At 45.8% G+C, this 23,134-nt stretch overlaps 1 protein-coding gene across 23 annotated transcripts in view; it reads right to left on the minus strand.

Annotated features, from left to right (window-relative positions):
• DNM1 (dynamin 1) overlaps positions 1-23,134 on the minus strand; it is a 59,722-nt gene that overhangs the window by 34,845 nt on the left and 1,743 nt on the right. For all 23 annotated transcript variants that reach the window (XR_007380606.1, XR_007380604.1, XR_007380603.1 and 20 more), the window contains exons 2-8: positions 4,865-4,938; positions 3,609-3,758; positions 2,869-3,072; positions 2,254-2,352; positions 1,403-1,563; positions 1,157-1,299; positions 938-1,073 (exon numbers count right to left, since the gene is read on the minus strand). Coding sequence is in view for 13 of the 23 variants with exons in the window: in XM_048965708.1 (XP_048821665.1) it covers positions 938-1,073; positions 1,157-1,299; positions 1,403-1,563; positions 2,254-2,352; positions 2,869-3,072; positions 3,609-3,758; positions 4,865-4,938 (967 nt within the window). In the remaining 10 variants the exon portion in view is untranslated. The remainder of the gene's footprint in view (positions 1-937; positions 1,074-1,156; positions 1,300-1,402; positions 1,564-2,253; positions 2,353-2,868; positions 3,073-3,608; positions 3,759-4,864; positions 4,939-23,134) is intronic.

Here is a 23,134-nt window from a genome sequence, read left to right on the forward strand (position 1 = left end):
ACTAGATTGCTTTCCAAAACAAACTGTTTTGTCTCCTGAGGCTTAGTGTGAGGTCTTGGCAGCTGCTTTCCAGCAAACACCTCCAAGAGATTTAAAATTCACATACAGAATTGCATCATCTAATACAAGGCAGGCTCTTGTATTACACTAATAAGGAATTTAAATGAAAAAGGAAACAGCAAAGTGCAGAAGATGGGGGAGAAGAATGTTTTGGCTCTTAATGTTTTCAAGCAGACAACAAAAGTTTTTCCTCTATCACTTCTGATCAGGTTGGTATATTTGGCCATCCAGGAAACCTCATTCATAGAATGGGTTGAAAAGGACCTCAAAGATCATTTAGTTTCAACCTCCCTGCCATGGGCAGGGCTGCCAGCCACTAGACCAGGCTGCCCAGATCCTCTTCAGCTATGACATCTGTAGAGCAGTGCCTACACTATTTCCATAGAGGAAAGACAAGAAGTAAGGCCAAGTATATCTCCATCCTCTTTCCTGCCTCTTGCAAATGCATTAGGGCAGATTTCGGCCCAGTTTGGTGCCTGAGATCATGGCAATACAAGTTTCAAAGCTGTTTGCACGTATATGCAACTCAAAGTACGTATCTGCAGGAACATTCAGACATTGATGCGCTACTGTCTGTGTTAAAAGGAGGTTATTTTGCACTGCCTTAGGAGTTAAGCAAAAGAAATATTAACTGCGGGGAGAAAAAGCAAAGTTGTCTCACAAGAACAGGAATTAAGAGAGAAGAGTATTATGAGAAGGTTCCAACAACAGAAACAACCAGAAGTATAAATAAGGTGACAACATCAACTATCGAAAGTCCAAAGAGGGGGAAAATAGATGGTGAAACATGTAAAAAGTAGCAAGAAAACAGGAAGGAAAAGGGGAAAATTAGCAAGAAAGGAGAGAAAGAGGATCTCGGCATACAGAGAAACAGTACCTTCACCAGCTCAAAGGGAAAACGTTCATGGAAGATGCGGTTAATCCTGGCTCCTCCTGACAGCTCATAGGTATCAATTTGGTCTCCAGAGCCTTCAATGCGTTTCTCAAAGTCCACAGCAAACTGCTGGACCATCCTAAACAAAGACAGAAAGCAGGAAGTAGAAGACACAGCCAGGCAGTCTTTCCCAGGGAGGGACATGCAGTGAAGGCCACTCACTGAAGCAGAGCTTTGGTCTTGCGAGCCGGGTCGTCAGGACGAAAGCTCTTGTACTCCTCCACCTCCTTCTCAATGGAGAGAAGCTGGCTCTGCAGCTTGTTCCGCAGCCCTGGCAGGGTGTCACGGATGTGGTTGGTCAATTGCTGTATGGGAAGAAGGTTTACGATGAAACTGGGAGAAGTTTTCTATGTCGCTATCCCAGAATAAAGGGCACAGAGGGCAGCAGTTCTCAACTGGTGATGGTACCTGGTTCAATACTTTCTGCAGGTAGGGGGTTCCCATACGATCAGCCATGTGTCTGTAGGCTGGGTGGGAGAGAAAGAACTTTCTCTCTGCAGCCAGAGCTGCCTGAATGTCCTTCTTGCCATCAATGTCCTTCTGACTTCTGTTGACTACACCAATGTAACCTGCAGGAATGGGATTAAAGATCAGGCGGTTGCAAGGATGAAAATGCAAGTGGGGCTCAGGCTGAGAAGGAAGCTATCCAGGAAGCAACACTGCAAATGGGACATTTCAAGGGAAATCCATTAGGGACCAAGCAGAAGAGTTTAAAACTGGAATTGCCTCTGTGTGACTCAGGGTCTGGAACTCTGGTATGCAGGACAGAAGTGCCACTATGCAACTGAGCATTAGCTTATTGATTACTGTTCCCCCAGTCACAAAGAACACCCTATTTCCATTCAAACTTTTCCTTTCGCATCCTTAGGACAGGTATTTCATTATGGCTATGTACAGCAACCAGCACAGGCCAGTGTGATTTCACATGACACACTACAGTAATGTCATCAAATAAGATAATTGGGGGGGAGGGAGTATCCCATTTTTGCAGCTTGCCTGCAATGAAGAAAGTAAAGGTAAGAGCATGGGGTTATGCTTCTGCTAGCACTACCTGTGAAGATACAAATGCCTAAAAGTTACTTTTTCTTAAGTAGGACTCGTGCCTATTCCTCAGCTTCTCAATTCCAGCTTGGAACAGAGATGGCTTAAGAACACATCATGACAGATGTTCCAGGAACACTGAAGAAAAGGAATGGGACAAAGATACCTTATACAAGAAAAATGAAGGAAGATCATGCACAAAGCATGAGGAAACGTACCTCTGCGAAGAGGAAGTAATTTATTCTCTAATACATCTCTAGCATCAGTTCCCTCGTCCATAAGATCCAGCTTAGTGATGACTCCAATAGTGCGTTGCCCTTAATAAAAAATAGTAGAATATGAACACACCTGATCAAGTAAATAACTGTGTAATACCTTCCTTTGTTCAGAAAGCTTACAGATTGCCCAGCTTGGCTACTCAAGGGCTCTTGAGCTCAAATGTCACAGTTCCCATAAGAGCCAAGAGGTCACAACAGCAGACCAGGTAACACAGGTCAGTTCTCAGCCATACCCTGTTCAAACACTCATGTGTTTTACCACAGAGATGGATTTTAGGGAAGATTTTCCTACTTTTCTCCAGGCAGAACACAGATGACCAAAGTGAAGGGAGGGAAGCCCTCAACCTCTTCAGAAACAGGGCTCAAAATAAAGAAATGGGGAATAATACAATTTCTATTAGAGTAGCTACTAACGCTCAAAGCCACCTCTCAGAAGGGCATACGTTGTGAAAATGCCACCTAAGACAATGGACAGGAGACTAAAAATGCTGAGTAATCACAGCCTGGAGAATCAGGCTGCTGGTTAGTAATGCCACACTAAAACAAGCGATTTACCTTGAGGATCCACCTCCTTCGCAACCTTCAGGGCATCAGAATTGGCCAAATCAGAGTTGGCTGGGGATACTGCCAGGATGAGGCAATTCTCTTTGGTGACAAACTGCATGAGCATATCTCGGATCTGGAACTCGATGTCGGGGGGCTGATCCCCCACCGGGACTTTGGTCATGCCTGGGAGATCCACCAACGTCAGGTTCAGGACTACACACAGGAAGCAGGAGACAGCACAAGTGAGTGTTAAGGTTGGAATGTTCTGGTCTATAAGGAACATTCATAGCTTCAGTGTATGCTTTTGTTATGCCTATAATGCACTGAAGACAACTCAGAAGCACAAAGCTTTTCAATTCCTTTTTGTTAAAGTTGAGCAAGAACTATTTGCTAACTGTTATTAGTTGTATTGTCAGTGATTCATTTCCCCAAAGAACAGAGAGACTGCAGGTCTTTATAGGAAAGTCCACACTGATGCCATAAAGTCTTTTAAGACAGAAGTTTCTGCACAGGCATCAGTTGTCTCTAATAGTTCTGCTTCTAACCAGACACTTCAACTGGCAGGCAAACCCTTCTAGAAACATGGCAGAGACTGGCAGTGTGATGCACCACAGCCCAGACATGTGGGGATTTAAGTCAAAAGAAAGTACATTCACATTCCATTTCATCTTCGTTCTGTATTTACATTACGACAGAACAGCAATCTGCCTCATCTATCCTCTGACTTCAGAGACTGCATTAAGGCTCACCATGAGGAGAATAGACTCTGAGGTTGATGGGCACTGGGGAAATCCCTTTGTTGGAGCCAGTAACACGATCCGTTTCAGCCTCAATCTCCAAACGGATCTCCTCAAAGTCTGTGAATTTCTTTCCTTTGCAGTGCAGGAACTCTCCATATTCTGTTGGAACAGAAGCAGAGTCAGAAACAGTCACACGAGTGGAAAAAAAACAAACTCACAGCCAGAAGTTTAATAAAATGCCCTGGATTAAAAAGAAACACAAGAACAGCTGAAGGGATGAAGTGTGGTAATGAAGGGTCTTTCTCCCTAGATCCTATGTGGTCGACAAAGAAATTACTGCAGCCACAGTTGCAACAACATCTGAGAGAATCTATAAGCCCAAAACCTTCCCGGTCCAGCTCTGGTCTCAGAGTTTGCATCCTCACTCTTGTTCATTCAAGAAATAACCCAAGACTTTATTGATATGAAGCAAGCTTAACATACACCTGCAACTTCCACAGATGGACTGGGAAGTACCTTTGTATTCACGAGAACTTGGAGCAGCTCTGTATTAAAGTAGGGGGAGTAAATAACAGTTGCATGACATGATGAGAACAGACTCAAGGGAGTCTCTAAGTAGCAAAAAACCCTTCTGGCATGGTTTTGAATTGCTTGGTGGGTTTTTACATTTGTTTTGGTGGGTTTTTTTGGTCTTTGAATACGTTAGCCAATTCAAGAACCCTCCATTTCAAGTGAAAAATCCTCACAAGTCAAGTTGCTTCCTTACTGTAGACTAGAGGACTGTAGTAAACAGGTTGGGTCCACCTGACAAGGGAGGAAGAACACCCTGAAACAGTCACTTGCCAACTCCTCAATGAGATCTTGTGCAACAGTACAAGGCAACAGCAATGAAGGCACTCTGCAAGCAGCAGCCAAAGTAGTGAACAGCCCTCAACTCCAGTACAGAACTCTGCAGGAATTCCTGTTCAGATCCCAGCGTTCTCATACTTGATTTGAAGTGCACTAGAATCATCCCACCCGCTTATTTCAGGGGCTATAAGCAAGTTCCTCTAGTTTTTGGGTCAAAAGAGTTACAGCTGCACAGACAAAGGAAAATCATGACGAGTGCATTCATGAAACGCTGCTTAATTCAAACAAAACAACTGGGACGCGCTCTCTTCATGAACACTTAATGCATCAGATGTCGAGCAGCACCCCTGATGAAATAAGACCTGCCAGGATTAGGATGGGAAGCCAGCAGCACACCATGGACACACACTGCATACCTGTGCTGGCGTTCACCAGCTGCAGGACCAGAGGCCGCCTGGTCACGATGCCAGAGCCACGTGGCAGAAAGTCCCTGAAACGAAAGAGGAAATTTCAGATGAATGAGCGATCGTTTCCATTTCCTTCCCTATGCACGGCTCTTCTGTTTCTATGAGCACTTGTGGGTCCCAGCAAGGCACTCCGGCCATGGCTCTCATAGAGTCTAAGGCACAAAAGACCAAGTGCCCTTGCCCAAGGAGGACGGGCCATTCTGAAGAAGCCCACGCTCACAGCACGCTCCCACTCTTTCAGATGAAGTTCCAGGCTAACAGGAAAGACCAATTAATACCGTTATATGTATGCTGGAAAATAATCTCTATGGCATCAGGCTGAGAAATTGAAGCAGAGACTGAAAACTACCATGCCTTCTTTTGACAAAATACAATTACCTCAGCTACAACAAACTCACCCACACTTTGGGGTGTCACAGGACACTGCTGTTATAGCATGCAAACAGTGCATCACCTATTTGAAACAGAACAGATAGCAGTCAAAGGTTTGCTTCCACTCAGGGCTTCTCCCAGCTAAGGAAATGCAAGTATTGCCAAGGAAAGGCAGCCTCCTAAATTGACAAGAACCCCAAAAGTTACTGTTCTCCAAGTCATTTCAAAGGAAGGAAGCCCTTTTTCCCCCTTCCCTAATGCTGACTTCACACCCGCAGGCAACAAGCTCTCCTTTGCTTTTTCTTTTTTCAAACCCCCTGGCTTTCAGCAAAGCCAGGCATGCTCACCACATCTGATGACCTTGCCAGTCTGTGGCCTGGTTTCCAAGTACTCAGCTGATTCGTGTGTCTCTTCAGAAGTCACCATGAACGCGATTTATTTGCTTCCCTGCCTACTGGAGAAGCACAGCTTCAGAACGCGCTGTTGGGGGCATGAATGTCACCGCTCTGCCTGCATTGCTTGCACCCTGGCACAGCCCTTCCTCTACTGATGGTGTAACAGTGCATAACTTTGCCAATTCAGTAGTAACTGTAGGAAAAGAAATCCATGCCCCTCAGTGTTCTGCACCACGGCCTTGCCCTGCACAGCCTTAATACTGACAATGGAAATGAAGATGAGGAAGGAGCTTTTGTGTTGTAATACATCAGGCAGTGAGCAGACTTGATTTCAGCCTCTGGTTTCACCACTGATTGCTCACGTAAACCTGCAAGGAAGTAGGAAAGCACGTGCATTTCCCTCGTCCTCAGCTCTAAACTGAGTACTATAAAAGGATGCAGTCATTTCAAGTGAAAGGAGAGCAAGGAGCATCCTACAACCTCTAATGTTTCAAACATTTCTCCTGCAAGTCACTAAGCTTACTGCAAAGTGACCTCTGATGCAACTCTACCACAAACTGTAACCCATTCTCGTTATTTCAGACTTCCAGAAACATAAGGAGTTAACTGAGATCTTTCATTTGTTTTTCAAATAAATACAGCTCTATTTTTTTCCATTCCAGCGGGATTAACCCTGGAATCTTTGAGGCATTGCATCATTCAGGCAGTTTTCTGCTGTCTCAGCTCCATTCCTATGGATGTCTGTGGTCAATATGTGACAAAGTCCTACTCTTGCATCAGTTCTTTTAGCATAAGAACAAATCCAAGCTGCACTGATTTATTGTTACTTTACTGTAGGTAAGAAAAAAGCATAGTTATACTACAAATTTGCTTTTCTTCTGCACTAAGGCACTACTCTAGCTACTGAGCTCCAGCTTGCAGCATTACATTTCACCTCACTGTAGGAAAAGCACTACTTGCATTTATAAGAATGAGTCCTTTAGGAATTAAGATCCCCCTGATGATGTGCTCCACGTTTTCCCAAAGCTTTCTGCTTTGGTCCCAAACCCAATTTCTCTGTGGTTTTTGTCACAGCTCAAAGCAAAGGTGAATGAGAAAACCTCTGCAACATCCAGATCCTGGCATCAGAGGAAACTGAAACCACACACTGCGCCAACCGAGTGGCTTCCAGGCTACTGCAAGGTAAAAAACAACAACAATGTCCTCACAAAAGACACAACACTAAAAAACAAAGAGGATTTGAAAAAGTCGGAGCCATTTTTCAGTAAGCTTTCCTCTGAACAGCAGAAGAGATACCAGGAGTACCTCCAACAGAACAGTGACCATAAAGCCAACGTTTCTGCTTGTTATCAGCCCCATCCTTTGACACACGAATTGACCACGTTTTAACTACGTATTTCCCTTTGTAGAGTCATTCATCCCACAACTGCACACTGTTTAAGTTCAACCTTTACATAACAATGTTACCAATGGAGTTTTCCCTCAGTTTCTCACCATGCAGAATTCCATACTATCCAGTTTTGGAGCTTGGGCTTGCCGACCTGCATTATATCACTGCAGTTATGTTAAAGTCAGTCAGTAGAAATATACACACAGATATTTCAGGAATAAAGCCACATTGCTCCTCCTCCAGGAAGTCTCTCTTCCCAGTGAAACTCAAGGTTAATTACCCAAACCCGTAACAATCAGCTAAATGAGTTATCTTAGGGCTTACATTCTGAACGTGTACAGTTTGATCCCTTATATAAGAAAACTAAGGTGTTCTTACCCACAAGCTACTGAGACATACATACAGTTCAGCTTCCAGGTTTTCCCTATACTTGACCTACAGGAGCTCCAGCCAAAGAGCTTTACAGGCATTCACACCCATCATCCCATCACATCCACATCTTTCTCATTATTTTATCCCCATCCTTTCTCTTCACAGTCTCTGGAACAAACCCTTCCATCCTCCTGCTCAGGCTAAGCCTTGCAGATCAGACTCTTAAAAAGCACAGATCCATAAACTCTATGCCTGGTCGGGTGCCAGGAGAGCACGCTGTACAGCAGCCTTGCTTGCCCCCTTGCAGCAGGCACAATAAATTGCTGCTTGTAAACAAACTATAACAAAGCATATGTGGCATGGACAGCACACCCAGCCCAGGGTTTTGAGGCCTTCCAGCAGCCAGGAGAATGGATTTCTCCTGAAAGAGCAGCACCAAGTGATGAAATGAAGCCAGAATCGGGAGAGGGATACATGAGAGAAGGACATGCCAGCTGACTTGGGCAGAGGAGAGCAGAAGGGTTAGATAAAGCAGCTTGTTCCATTCCAGCAAGGAGACATACAGTAGGAAAGCTGGGAGTGGGGAGGGGAGAGATGGAACGTGTCTTTGGAGATAACATGCTGCAGAACTGGAATGATGAGGGCAGCAGGGACTTCCCTACCAGAATAAGGCAGCCTCCATCACAGCACCAAGAGCAGCCCTGCTTCATATACCACTATACAAGATGCTGTGCCTGAAACTCATTAGGCTACCAATACCAATTGTTTGTCATTTACTTTGTATCTTAAGAAGGAAAAGCTTACTTTATTTTCCTGTTTTCTTCCTAACATGCAGGGATGATGTGATAGCATTCTCTTTTCCTGTGCCTTTAAGGCAATAACATCATCCTGTTCCACTTCCCAGTGCTAAGTTCCACCCAGGATGAATAATAAAGTAGCAACTAAAACCGAGGCAGAAATGCTGCATTTAGGAAATAAACGCTTGATCTGCTTATCTTCCATTTAGGTACAGACTTGAAAATCCTCCTTAAGACACTGAGGTATCACTTGTAAGCATTTTAGCTGGGCTCAACGAGCTCCATTCCCCAAACTGACACTTACTGGAAGACTTCAGTGCATACACTTCATGCTCCCGGTAGGTAAATTCTGGTCTGACTGGCAATACATCTCCTCTCTAAACCAGGGCACAAAAAGAAATGAAGATGCAAATCTGACAGTTCTTGGGCTGAAAGTGTTCAATAAGGGAAAAGACCTGAGAAGGTGCTCACTGTTCTATTATGCACTGCTCATCTCTGAAGTACAAACTGCATATGTTCTCAACTGGCTCCAGAGCCACCTCGGGGCAAACCCAACCACATCATCCCTTGCAGTCTTATTTCTATTTTAGTACACAGAGCTGCATTAAAGTACAGATTTGGGCTGAAAACTGTATTAGTAATACAGTAGTCAGAAAAACCACCTGAGGGACAGAAAGCAATCGAGCAGCTACTCTACAGCAACACTTGGACAAACCCCGAACACACAGATTCTCAAACATTAAGGCAGTCTGAATGTCATGTAATAAATATTTATTATGGAGGCAACAAGGTCTGAGGCTTCCATACTTGTTTAAATTAAAGCCAGGCAATCTATATGATAATCCTCCATGCATGAGGTATCTTGGCATCCTACAGAACGAAAAGGTGCTATTAATGACAGAACAAGCAGATATTCATCAAGTTCCAAGGTTCATTAGGTGACTCACATGGCACGGAGCATCAGAAGTTACAGGTAACGAGGATCAGAGATATTGATAAGACACAGGAGGGAACCAAATTGCTTGTGGCATTAAATATAGATTAGAATCAAAAAGAACTGATAAATCATAAATAACAGATGGTAGTAAGAGAAGGCCCTGGCAGTCCATAAAGGAAGCAAGTCCATATTACTGTCCTTGCCTCCACATGGAAGACAGACTCAGTGGTTCTACCACCACTTGCTTTACCCTCCTGCAGGGATGCTGGCAAGATGTCTGTAGAGAGCTCAAATACAAAACTAATCCTGATCCAGACCCACCAATACAGCGTTCATGTAGTTTGTTGTCAGTCCTTTGAGATTCTTGGATTAGAAGGCACTAGAGAAGGTAAAGCCCCATTAAAAAAAAAACAAAGCAGCAGCTTATGAAGACATAACAGGAGTCCAAATAACAGGAGAATGAACACCATCTGATCATTTAATTTCCATTTGATTTCTTAGTAAACATCTGCAGACAAGGTTATTAAAGGATGTGATTAATCTCCAGTTCAGATTATTAGTTTCAGACAATTAAGACTCACACAGTACCCACAGTTTCACATGGCTGTTCCTGGCTTTTAAATCCAGTATTTGTTATTTCCTGTGTCACAGTGGCACTGAGGGATAACAATTCAATCAGAACTTCATTGCACAAAGCACTGCATCAATTCACAGCATGAAATACAGCTTCTATCCCTATGGATTTCACTGTCTGGCCACACAGATCACAGACACTCCTGCTCAGGCCTAGCACCAGCTTCACATCCTCCATCAGGTCTTAGAGTTGATCACTTACACATCCAGATCAAGATTCCTTCATTAACACCACAGCACAACGCATGATGAGCATCCCAGGGTCATCAGGACCTCTGACTGATGGCTTTTCTGGTAATGGCACTGGATGGCAACACACACATCCTGATGCAGGCTGCATTTCACCAACTGCTTGCAAATCTCCCCAAGCAGCACTTCATCTTGAAGCACAACTCTACTTTCAAGCATTCTTACTCCAGCATGTCTTAAAGGAAACCTTACAACTCCTATGCAACACACTGCCTGCTGAATACCTGTAAGGCTAAAGACATCCACTATTAACCTTAATGACTGCTAGAACACCTCGGGAATGGCAGCAGCTTTCCACTTACAGAAACACTTAAGCCTGGGGCTCCTTTGTGATGGACTTTGCTTAGGCTGACCAGAAGGCAGAAGCTTAAGACAGGACCTGCCCTTGGGAGCACCTTCCTGGCCTGATCCTTTGAGTGCCTTGGAAGCACGTGCCCAAGCAACACCGTAACTTGTCATAAACCCACATGTGGGGCAAGAGCATGGACAACTGTTCTATCCTCTGCCACCCAGTCCGTTAGGGGAAGGCTGCCTTACAGATTCAGTCTTTCCTGCCATCTCTGTGCCCTTTATGAGCTCTTACCTTTCCCAGACAGAAGTGCTACTCAAACAAAAATGCTGGATTGCCCAACACAACCAGCAAGAATTCAAAAGCAGGTGCATCACAAACAGAACTACCTACCAACCTGCTGTCTTAACAATGCTTTCCTATACATTTAGCTTTCACTCTTCCTTTACACTATATTGTGCAAACCTAGAGAGGAGTCCTACAGAAACTGTAATCATACATTAGATCCCATTCCTAAGCAGCCACATCCTTTTTGGTAAGGTTAGCACTTTTAGTCTCAGAGATTTAAGCCAGGGGATGTGTTATTTATCTGCCAATCTCTGCAGCAGACTGAGAGTCTAGTCTTGACCTTTAGTGAAAGAAAGCAAATCTACAGGCAGTTGATGTAATGCAAGTATTTCTTAAGAGCATAATTGACATTTGTCACACAATGGGTATATATAGAAATAAACATCTATTGTAATCCCCCACATTCTATCATACTGGCAACATTATTGTACACAATAATTCATTATTCAAGAAAACAATTGTGAAAAATAAAGTTCATGGAATAGTTCATGTGTCATCACAATATATACGTTAACAGAAGAGAAGGCTTCCCACTGCCTTGTACCTTGAGATCCTATTTACAGCAGTGCAAAGGGAGGTTAACACTATTGTGCTGACTTACAGTACTTACAGTTGCTTTAAGCAATCCTAGCTTTTCAGCAGCATCCCCACCACTGAGCCACTTCTCCCCACACAGCAATCCAGGCCAGCAGGCAGGAAGGGCTGAGCAGCCCTCTCCACATTTTGCTGTATACAAGGTGAGCTCCAAGGGACTGCATGGTTGGCTGGGTGAAACCTGACATACAGCAAGCCCAGAAAGTCAAATCCCTGCCCTCACAAACAAGCACAGTGGTGAGTTTTGTCTCCCTCACAGCAGGGACTAAGTGCCAGAAGGACAGCAGACAGGCTTCCATCTCATCATGGGACACAGCACAGCCACCCAGCTATTGATTTAGATATGCAAAGACAACAATCCTGCTCTGTGCCACGTCATCATCTCGAGCAAAAGTGTGCAAAAAAAGACCCACAAACCCAAAACACATCTTTCCTACAGAACAAAGCCACGGGTACTGAAATAGACTGTGCCACTTGGGAGCCCCTGGGAGAACACACGTGCCTTGAGCAGAAGTATCAATTAGAAATGGGTTTCACCACACAGAAGACATTTCTTGAGCCAAACGTGGGCTGAGGGAGCTCAGACAACACAACAGGAGATAGGCTCTGAACAAACGCTCCCCCGTGCCACTGATATTTCAGCGCTGGTGGCTGGGTTCAGCCCTGAATCTGCTCAAGCAAAAAAGGAAATCGCACAGTAATTACAAGAACATTTGCTTTGAAGAGGCTCTCTCCCTTGCCACCCCCTGCCCCCCTCCATCCCTTCCAGAGGACACCAAATTCACCTTCTCTGGCTTATCTGACTGCACAGACCAGTTCCCAAGAGTCACTGCAATTACTGCCTTTTTCATTCATTGCTTTCCACATCTCCTTCCCCTGCATTTCACTCAGCCCCTCTCCTGCCTGACTCCCCGCAGGTCTCTGAAAGCAGTGGGATAAGAATGTTTTCCTATTGTTTGTTTTCATTTGAATCCTTTGGGCTGATTTCTGTTCCGCTTTGCTGGCTTTAGAGAACATCAAAATTTGGAGAACAGCTGAATGCATTACGTTGAGTCATGGCTGCACCACAGCCTCCGTGCACAAGCTGCGCTCTCATTGAGCTATGGAGCTTCAAGGCAGCACTCTCACATGGCAACACATACCCACAGACTCAGTATTCCTACAGCCCAGGTACTCCACTTTCCTTTGATACCCTGTGTGCACAGCACAGCCAACAGGCAGCCCAGGGATTGCTGCTGTGTGCCTGAAGTGATTCCAGGGAGGCCCACATACCGCAGCCTTTATGTTAAGGGTCAACAGCAGGAGCCAGCCCTGCTTTTTAGATGAACTGTGTGTTTTAAGATGACCTGAAGGAAAGGCAGAGATGTTGCAACACTCTTCTGATAGCATCCATCTTCTTGCATCCATGCAAAAAAACAAGGGTTAACAAATTCGATCGGCTCTCTGGTTCTGCTACAAAGCACAAACCAAGGATTTGTGGCACTACAGCCATAGCTCAGTTTATGTAATGTATAATAAGGTCCTCATGCACCATGAGGTGACAGAAGCTGAGCAGACAGTTTTTCTGTTGCAGAAGGTCATGCTGCTCCTGCACCCTATCTGTAAGAGGGGAGGAAGCACACAAAGAAGGGAACACCTTGGGAGGAGGCTCACATGCACACAGACATCACCATTTTGCTGGTTTTCCACTGAGTGCTTTCTTCCTACCTAGAAATCTAAGCTTTCCCTTTCAAGAGTCATCACTGAGGCCTAGATGGGCAAATACTTTCAGAAGATGGGATTTCAAGCAGCACTTGAAGCCTCTGTCAGAAAGATCAACTTCTTGTCCTTGCAGACACCATAAATAGCTTCCAGCTTTTGCTAGAAATGCACACCTAGATGGAGTGGTTAAGCAGGAGCACGGTTCATCACCTTTGCCATCTTAATTGGAAGAAAATCTGTGCAGGATATGCAGTCACAGCTGTGTATGCTGGAATGCAGGCTTCTTTTCCAGCTATTAGTGACCAAGGTCAATTCTTTACTACCAAGTGCCATGGAGGGCTGTGACCCAGGGAGTCCTGGCATGCAATTGCAGAGCCTTGTGTTATTCCTGCAGAGGAAGCCTGCAGTGGGAACAGATTGGATCCACGTGCTTCTGCCTGCTTGTGATCCCAGACTAGATAGATAATCCCTTCATGGGCTGCTGCTCTACAATTGCAGTGCAGCAGCCAATCCAATCTGAGAGCCAAAACCAGGCCCAGGGGGATAATTCCCCTCCTACTTCCCAACAACACGTTGAAATCTACTTGTTTCCATAGAAACAAATCAGTTTTTATGTCCACACAGCTCCTGACTCCCTCACTGCCATGCATCAGCCCCGAGCTGCTGAGGCTGACAGATTTCATACAAGTGTCTACAGCCACAGGTCAAGAGCTTGCAGGAGAAACAAGGGGTATTCCTACAGCATACAAAACCATCTCACCCGAGACATCATTCGCTTCAGCTCCTCTCCGCTGGGAGAGAATTAATGAGTAATATCCTTCCCCTCCTCCATTTTGAGGGCTGACTTATCTGCCAGAACCCTCCCTGCCACGCTCCTGCAGATGGGTTAGCATAGAGCATGAGTGGGAACAAAACACAGGTGGGAAAGGCAGGCAGGACACTCCAACACCTCAGGTGCGCTCGTGAACCAATTTCCTCTTCGTATTTTTGCAGGTAGCAGCTGTAAAGGGATTTTCTTGTTCAGAGGCTCTGCATTTTACTGAGGAGGATTATTTAGAGAGTGGTACAGCCTATGGTGCAGCGACTGGTCTCAAAAAGTCACTGCCCATTATAGCAAATGCCGCAGTGACTGTCAGCTGCAGCAGACTGAAGGGAAGAGTCCTAAGAGGCTGCAGAATCACAGCGCTGCTGCTGTGCTGCTTCCCCTGGGATCTTCTGGGTAATAGAAAATGAAGTCCTGGATCTTGCATGCCTTGGGATATTCAAGGTGAAGAACAACAAGCACTGATTCTACGTGACAATATCAGGAACTCAAGGGAAAAAGCAGCCCAGCACATCCGGAGTGGATGTGGCAGCAAGAATTATGCATTCGTGGAAATCACAGCTTTGATTTCAAGGATGAGGATCCCAGCAGGAAGAAAACAAAGCTCATTTCACCGTAGGGTTCTGCATCTTCAGTTCATTTAAGAGCAAGAAGCCAACCCAGCCAGCCCTGCAACAGCATCTAGGGGAACAACACCTACTGCACTGCCTGGGTGCAGGACTCCATGGACAAAGGAAATCCAGCACAGACACGCTGTGCTCTCCATCCCAGCAGCTGCAGAACACGCTTTGTATGCCTTGATGATTTTTCTCCATCATCATATGGAAGCGAGTTCATCTTTTACTCCCACTGAAGCACACAAATACTAGAACAAAGTCACAGACAATATATTCTGCTATACATACAGCTTCACCTGCGGGGCATTATCTCCATAACAGCCCTGCAAGTTTCAGACAGCAGCCTTCAAGAGGACAGTTCTAGTCATTAATACCCTAAAATAAATAAATAAATAAATCAGCTCAGTCCCAGTTGTAGAAAAGAAATCCAGTTTTTACAGCCACAAAAGGTAAACCCATGACCCAGCATCTTTGCTTGCCTCCTCAAGCTGCGCTGATCTGTCATCATTCTGCAGTAGCATTGCTCTGCTTCGGCACAAACAAATGTACTGACAAATCCTGGCTTTGCCATCACAGACAGTGGCAGCCCTTTAAAAGATGGCCTGCACAGCACCTGCAACTTGAACAGAGAGGAAACAAAGGACAAGCTATACAATGACACTCTGGGACAGGAATGATGAACTGACGGGAAAGCACAGACACTGCAACACACCAGGATTAACACATGCTAAAAACTGGTGAGCAACACATCAACCTTTCTATTTCTCCACCACCAGTGTCTTAATCTTTCCTAGCTCTCCAGAGTCCTGCAGCAAAGGCTCTCCTGTGCTGGGGATCACCAGCAGTTCATGCAGAAATAACCAATATTGATGCTATGCCCCACATGGAGACTCCTGATATAAAGAAGCTTATCCTCTTTTTGCCTTTCTGTCCTTCACAGAAGGAAACTGGTGCAGTGACAGATCCAAAAACACCACAGGTTCATACTAAGTGTCATCTTAGATTTCTTGTCAAAACTCCTTCACCTCTGGCGTCCTGGTATTTACTGCAAGGAGAACAAATATAGCTCAAGGCACGTTCCGTCACTGCAGCATGACACTCCTCCACTCCCAGACAGTCTCCTCAGAGCCTGAATGCCACAAAAGGCAGAAAGAACTGAAAAGGTTCATTGGAAGAGGCAGAAACACTTTGAGCCCACTATTAAGAACCCACAGAAGCTCTATGAGGAAGGGGGTGGCATTTCAAGCCCTGCTGTACCATCACTGTCCACATATAGGTGGTGGATGTGTACCATTGGATGCATGTACCTTGAGAATTTACCTTGCTGGGAGCAGGGAGGCAGGCTGGTTCCCTGCTGGTGGGTCAGGAGGGAGGGCAGTTCTGCATGGTAACTGCATCATTTGGCCCTAGCACATCCTGACCAAGGTGCACAGCCACCCTGCAGAGGGAATTTAAGATGCCAATGCATCTCTGCTGTGTGGAGAAGTATGCAGGAACAGTGCCAAGCTCCTTGCTATGCACTGCACCCTCTGCAGTTTCAGATATAATTAGGATCACCCTGGCTGGAAACATGGTGCAGAGATGCTACTTCTTAAGCCCTTGAAGAAAAATAAGTAGACTGATTGTTACCACCACCAGTGCAGAAGCATTAATTTCTACTTTAAAAACCACTGAAGACATCTCCATTTCCAAGCTACACCAAAAACAAAAGTGGGATCAAATAGAGTAACTCCTAGGAACCCATATACCAAACCAAAGCAGCAGAGCCCAGAGAGTGGAAATGCACAGCCTGCCTCCTGATTGCTGTGCTGATGCAGAAGATGCACCCTGGGCTTCAGCACTGGAGCTGCAGCATCAGCTTTGCAGTGTGACATCCCCAGAGGATGTTCTGCAACTTTTTTGTATGCTGGTCCCCTCCCTGCCTCGAGCTGTACCACTGCTGCAGCAGACCTCACAAGGCCATCACCATGCTCAGGCAATTCCCAGCTATTCATAGAGGAGCTTCTATTAAAAGTAAAAGCACAATCAGCTTAAGAAATATCCAGAGATTACTCTAGAGATCACAGCAGCCAGAAAGAGAGAAAAATCTAACGTGCTCCATTCCCACTCAGAGCAGCGTATGCTCAGAGTAAACCACAGGCAAGTCAGTGGAGCCAAATATCACCATTAAAATTAGGAGTTAGAGCTTTGCTTTCTGCTAGCTTACTTCTGAGCTAACAGGCCATCAGGTACACTCCTTCACTGATGGAGATCCATTGCTGTGCTGGTGAGCAGGCAGCAAATGGACAGTTATTATAAGCCTCTGCTCATGGAGCTCTGTAATTACTCAGATGACAAAGAGCTCCAGAGCTGCAGTGGGCTGCTGATTTTTGTCAGAGCCCTGAGCCAGATCTTACCAAATATACTCTGCCTTTACACATGTGAGAGTGACAGGAATGCAAAGAGAAGCAAAACAAAGCCTTGTTCAAAGGTTCTGCCTTTAGGTATCTCTTCTTTGTGCTAAGAAATTCAGTACAGCCTCCCCCAGCCCTGCATCTCCAGTCTCAAAAAAAGTTGTTTTTCTTAATGATCTCCAGGGTAAGTTGACTCTGCTGTGAAAATGCTTGCAGATGTTGAGCATCAGCTGCACAGCATCTCTGTAAAATTCTGCCTAGCAATGCTTTCAGAGCCTAAATGTGACTGAAAAGCGATTCTGAAACATAGCTGCAGTTTACACACTTTTTTATATAGGATTACATCAACATCGCCTGGTTCTTCAGCTAAAATCCACAGCAGCATCAGTTTAATATCTGCTCAGTCCTTTCCCAGGCATCCCAGGTACTGTGCTGGCCACTCTCATACCAAGGCAATTTCACAAACAAAACAACAGTCCCAGCACAGCCAGGCAGGATCTCCACAACCCTCCTGCTTGCTCTGGCAGTATTAACTCTTCACCCTTCAGCACAGCTGCAACAACACAACCTGAAGCCATAAGAAACAGGAAACGGAGTGTTAAAGGGGACTGCTGAGGCCATAAATTATTAAAATAGTATTTTCACCCCCTGAGACTTGAATTCAATTCCTGTTTCAGTCGAGTGAGGAACTGGTTTTACTCCAAGCTTCACTCTGCATAATTTTTTATGGCTGCAGTACAAGTATTTTAACAGAGCTTATAGCTCTGTTACAGGGACATAAGCCCTGATTCTCAGAAAGGGAAGGCCCACATCTGACAATGCAGGCCTTACAGAAGCTTTGGAATTCTTTAGCTCTATCTCCTCAAGTTCTTCAGGAAACAACGTCCTTTTCTTTAAAGGATACCCACAAGCATCCCTGAAATGGATGTTTTCAATACAAAATTTGCACTGCTCTTCAGTCAGCTTAATCGCTGTGCCCAGGGCTCTAAGAAAAGCCACACGAGTCATAAGACTTGCAGAAAAGTGGCAGAAGTTGGCAAGTTTGCTTCCAGTCAGCAAAACAGCTTGAGAAGCTTGCACAATGCCCGCATCCAACGTGTGTTATGCTGAACCGCAGGAAGCTGCTGAGCAGGGTCCAAAACACCATCTCACCTCTGTTTGGTCCCAGCTGGATCTGCCAGAGCTCCGTGAACATCCAACACTCAGATCAGAGATTTCAGGCTCAGGGATCATTCATTTTGTGCTGAGCCACGGAGGCAAGGAAAGCAGCTACCTGTAGCAGCCAGCAGCAGCCCAGGAGCCAGGACAAGCCTGAAGGTCACACAGGAAGCAGCTGTCAGCAACTTAACTGCCCTGATCTGTGACATTGTCCCATCTACACAGGAGCATCATTTATCCTTCTAAAGCATGTATTATGCTTATTATTGTTCAGGTGAGACCTCATCGTTCCCTGCAGTCACAGAAAGGAGGTTGTGGTGAGGAGGGGGTCAATCTCTGCCCCTCATCCCATTGCTATAGGATAATATAAAGAGAAATAGAATTTTGGAGCCTTTCAGAATGAGTCTGACTTGCTTCAGACCTGACCAGACCATCCAAGTGTTGAAGGTCACCAGGCCCAAAGCTCTGGGCTCACCCCCCTGGGCCACGATGGGCTCTGCAGAGCTTCAGAGAGGCTTTGATGCAGGGCAGCTGACAGGACGGCTGGCAGAGGCAGTGAGATCCACACTGCAATGTGCATGGAAACGCAGCTCAACAAGCCCGCAGCTCTCCAACCAAAGCACCTCAAAGTCTACACTCAGCAGTGCTGCCAGCCGGTCTAGTGCAGCATGTCAGTGCTTTTAAGCAATCCCAACTCTTCACACCCAGCAAGAAGCCGCCAGCTTCTGCAGAGCAGCCCTCAGCCTCCAAAGATGCTCAGTACCAAACAGCACATGAGGCTGCACCAACTGCAAAGGCCCCGCACACCATGCTCACGGCACGGCTCATCATGCACTGCTGCATCATCGTCACAGAGTTTCCATTTACTGCTAAGAAAAACTGCTTGCTTCTTGTTGTTAACCTTCTCTGGTGTCGTTTTTAGCGTCCATTAATGATAAGTGCACATGATGTGACCAAGACCAACAGCCTCTAAGGAAGGTACCCACCATCAGCACCCAGACCCCAGCCCTGCAGCACAGCTCCGACCCCAGGCCAGCCGGGCCCATCTGTCATCAGATCTGAAATCAGAAATAATTCAGCTCAAGAGTAATGAGAAATTGTCCCACCAGCGGGCTGTTTCCTTGCTATGCATGATTTTCTTCTTCTTGGCAGATTTCATTTTAGCCTTCCTCCCAGCCAGCAGTACTCTGACTCATATGGTTACGGATCTGCGAGTCCAAGGAGGAAAGCATTACACCCAAAATTGTTTTTCTTTTTTCTCAGTGACATATTAATAGGGTTTGCTGTGCATATTGCCAGTAGGCTTCTTGTCACAGATGCCACCTCAAAAACAACTTTACATTAAGCAATACAGGCTGAGCTCCACATGCTTCGAGGCGACTGCCCAGCATCCCTTGTCACTGTTTTGTTTTTGCCACTCAAGTCCACGGTCTGAAACAAAAACTGGAGGATTGGTTCACATGGGTGGAGTCCTCATGGGTTTGCTCCTAATAAATCTGCTGCCCAGTGCATCATAACAAGTTTCACCCCTCAAGCCAGAACACAGCAAGAGCTACATTTCCTTGATTAAATTCTGCTTTGTCATCTACTTCTTCGGCTTCCCTACAAAAAGAGTTCATCTTAAAGATGTTAAGAAGTCTTCACTCCAGCATTTTTCCTCACTCTTGGATAGGCAGGCTGCAATTTGAAGCACAAAGCAGCAATGTTGAGCAATTCACACGGCCAGGAAGGGGACCAGCTTCCTGCCTTAGAATAACATTTTCAGAAGGTGCCTCAGATACAGCACTGCAGACAGACTCCCACACCTTCTATTTAAGTACAGTGGAGTCCTGTCTTCTCAGAGGCACTGGGGAAAGTGGGTTCAAGGCCTTCACTTGGCATCCCCAGCGAGGTATTGATCTGTGGCTACGAGGAACAATCAGCAGCCTTTAAAAACAAAATTTGTCTTCAGCACGCTTTTGTTTGTTTACAACTGAAAAGCTGCAATAACGTGAGCACATGGAGCTTTGAAAAACAATTTCTGCACAATCCTAAAAGCATTTATTCAACAATTTATGCACAGGGGAATGCTTTTAGCAGTTTCCCCCCACTGGTTTTGCAGACCCTTATCAGCTCTATGCCCCAGCATGCAAGCACAAAAGACACCATTTACCCATCTCAAATCAGCACAAGGACTAATGCCCAAAAAGCTCCAAAACTCCCAACAGGAGGGTAACTGTGATAACAAGGGAAAGCCCACTCCAGCACAGAAGCTGTTCTCCCAACCTGCCAGCTCCTAGGTGACAAATTCCTGCCACTTTCACACACCAGTAGGTCCCAGCAAGCCCCACCTGGCATGACATGAGCATCACCTTCCAAATTAGGTACGGCTGGTTTCCTCTTTGCTGTGTGAACAGTCTGAAACATGCTATAAGCTTCTCTTTTCCTAAAAAAAAAAAATCGAAGGCAGCATATCAGTGCTTCTAAGCAATCCCAACTCCTCACACCCAACAAGAAGCTGCCAGCTTCTGCAGAGCAGCCCTCAGCCTCCAAAGACGCTCAGGGCCAACAGCACATGAGGCTGTTATCAGAAGTACGAGGTCACCTCTGAAGAGGTAAGATGAACAGTGATCCAGCTGCTGCAGGACGCAGAAAAGATATCAGACCTGTATTCACTTGCACCAACCTCTGCACAACTACCAGAAGCAGTCAGAGGACAAACACAGGCACTGTTGCACCTACAAGCTATAACATTCAGGCATTCTTTTTTCTTCTGACAGCAACCCATGTTATGTTCTGTTTTAACTTAATTACTCCTCCTAATGATTCTCCTCCTCCAAGTGTTCGCTAGGAGCTATATGGATTTCTCTGAAGCTAGAATAATTTATCTTGTGGTCTGTTGTAACACATTATCCACTCTCTCACAGCACTCCACGCTTTTTTCTTCCTTCTAATTAATGCTGGATGAAAAGAGGTACTTTCTTCACTGAGGACTGAAGGGTGCTGCCATTTGAAGGTCCATTATTCAACCATGGTATTTCCCTGAACAGCAGAGTCCTACTCCTGGCTCTTGCACCATGCTCTGCAGCTCTGAATAAATCATTTTCCAAGAAATGCCTATGGTTTTAACTTGCAAATAGGCAACAGCATTTGTCCAGCTCACAGATCATACAATAATTGCATGTGTCTTGCAATTAGTCTCTCTGCCAGCACTCTGGCCATGCTGCCTTTCTCCTGGTCTTTTATCCATGCTGGTGAATACTACAGAACACCTTTCCACTGCTGAAGTCTGTGCTACAGGAGAAACAGGGCTAGCTCAACACAACTGAGTTTTAGGTCCTGACCTGCCTCCAATTTCCTTCCAGGCAATTTACAACCAACAGTTAATTCAGCAGAGCCTGGTGGCAAGGTATTTGGTTAGGGATATATAAGACTGCAAGAGAGAAGGATGGTTCTGAGGCGAATGCTCAGGTCTGGGACCAAATAAATGCCAATTCAGCTCCCACAGCGTTGGCACTGCTTGGCTCCCTCCATCAGAAACATGATGTTTCACCTCCGTTCAAGTCCTTCCACCCACTGTTCCCAGCTCACAGTCACTGCCTTCTCCACAGCCCCCTTAGGCCATCTGTTCTGCAGAAGTCAGAGGTGCCCTGTTCTCCCCACAAGGAGCAATGCGGCAGGGAGGCACCAACACCATAAGCATGGACTCAGTGACCCTCTGAGGTCTCTTCCAATGAGAATTATCCTCTGAGCCCATAACCACAGCAGCAGCAAATGCCTAGAGATGACCAGATTAACCTTCCTACCAGTTTTGAAGCCCAGGATAAACCAGTCTGCAAACAGACATGTCACCTGGCTGGCTTTTGCACAGCTTCTCTTGCCTCTTCAGTGATTTTAACACCATCAGCTGCTACAGCAGCCACCATGCTGAGTCCCCGGCAGCAAAAGCACACATAGCTGCCTTGTCGACATCTGGTATTATAAATACAGGCTCTGCACTGTTGGATAATCCGTTAACAGCAGAATAAGTGACACTGAAGGAGTAATTAGCAGCAACTAAGAAGCCTTTGCGTGCAGGAAGAAAAAAAGATATTTGTTTGGGAAGATACACAAGTAAACACCAATTGCAGTCAGCATCACTCCTCTGTGCTTTGAGGCTTTTCATATCTGTGGGACTCAGAGGCAGCCCTGGGCTGAAGTTCTGCACAGCCAGAGCCTGCGGCTGGCAGTGGGACCAGCAGGCTGTCCTACTGCACAAACACAACCTGATAATTTGGAATGAGTATCACAGGTACGGATGGGAAAGCCAGCCCTGCAGGAACCTGCAGTCTTCTCTGCTGAAACATCTCTACCAAGCACATCATGCAGCCTCACTGCATGCAGATCTCCATGCACTCTGAGCAACTCATCAGCACCAGCACCCTTATTCCATGTGCAGTGAGCAGCTGCTGCACCACCATCCCAGAGGCAGGCTGGAGATGTGACATATGCCACAGCCACACTAACAGTGACATCTGTACAGCAGGCCATGGTTTCTCCTCACACCCCTATCACAATCACAATGAGGAGCCATGTTTATTCCACTCTTTCATAGCTTCTTATTGTGGTTTTCAACCCCTACACAAAACAACAACATGATGCATTACAGCAGGGTCCCACTGCTATTTCAGCAGGTTTTGGTTTTGCAGCTTATACACATACATTGCAAGATGTCTCATGTTGCCAGCCTCCAATCCAGCCAGCACTCAATGGTATCAAATGGAAAAGGGACTCCTCCTTTTGACACGTTCTCCATTTCCAGCCCAATTATTTCCTTTATATACTTCTCTACAGACAGCTTCACACAGCACCTGCTCTGGGGATCCATCACTACTGCATTTCCTAAAGCCACCACAGCTCGCTGCTGGAGGGACAGATGGGACACTGAGGTCACAGGTTCTCCCAGGAATCAGCCACAAAATGGAAAATAATTTCATTCATTTGAGCTCCAGCAGGCAGACACTCCCCAGTTCCCATTGGTCCCAATGGAGATGACCGAGACCCCATTATGTTTTCTCAGTCTAAAGAAAGGGGCAGCCCAACCACAATCCCTCAGCAAACCCTCCTGCGGTCCAGCAGCCATCCATTACACATTACAGCACTGCAGCACTGCCTGCACAGATCCTCTAAAAA

The sequence above is a fragment of the Lagopus muta genome, chromosome 19, assembly GCF_023343835.1.
Source record: "Lagopus muta isolate bLagMut1 chromosome 19, bLagMut1 primary, whole genome shotgun sequence".
Classification (NCBI taxonomy): domain Eukaryota; kingdom Metazoa; phylum Chordata; class Aves; order Galliformes; family Phasianidae; genus Lagopus; species Lagopus muta.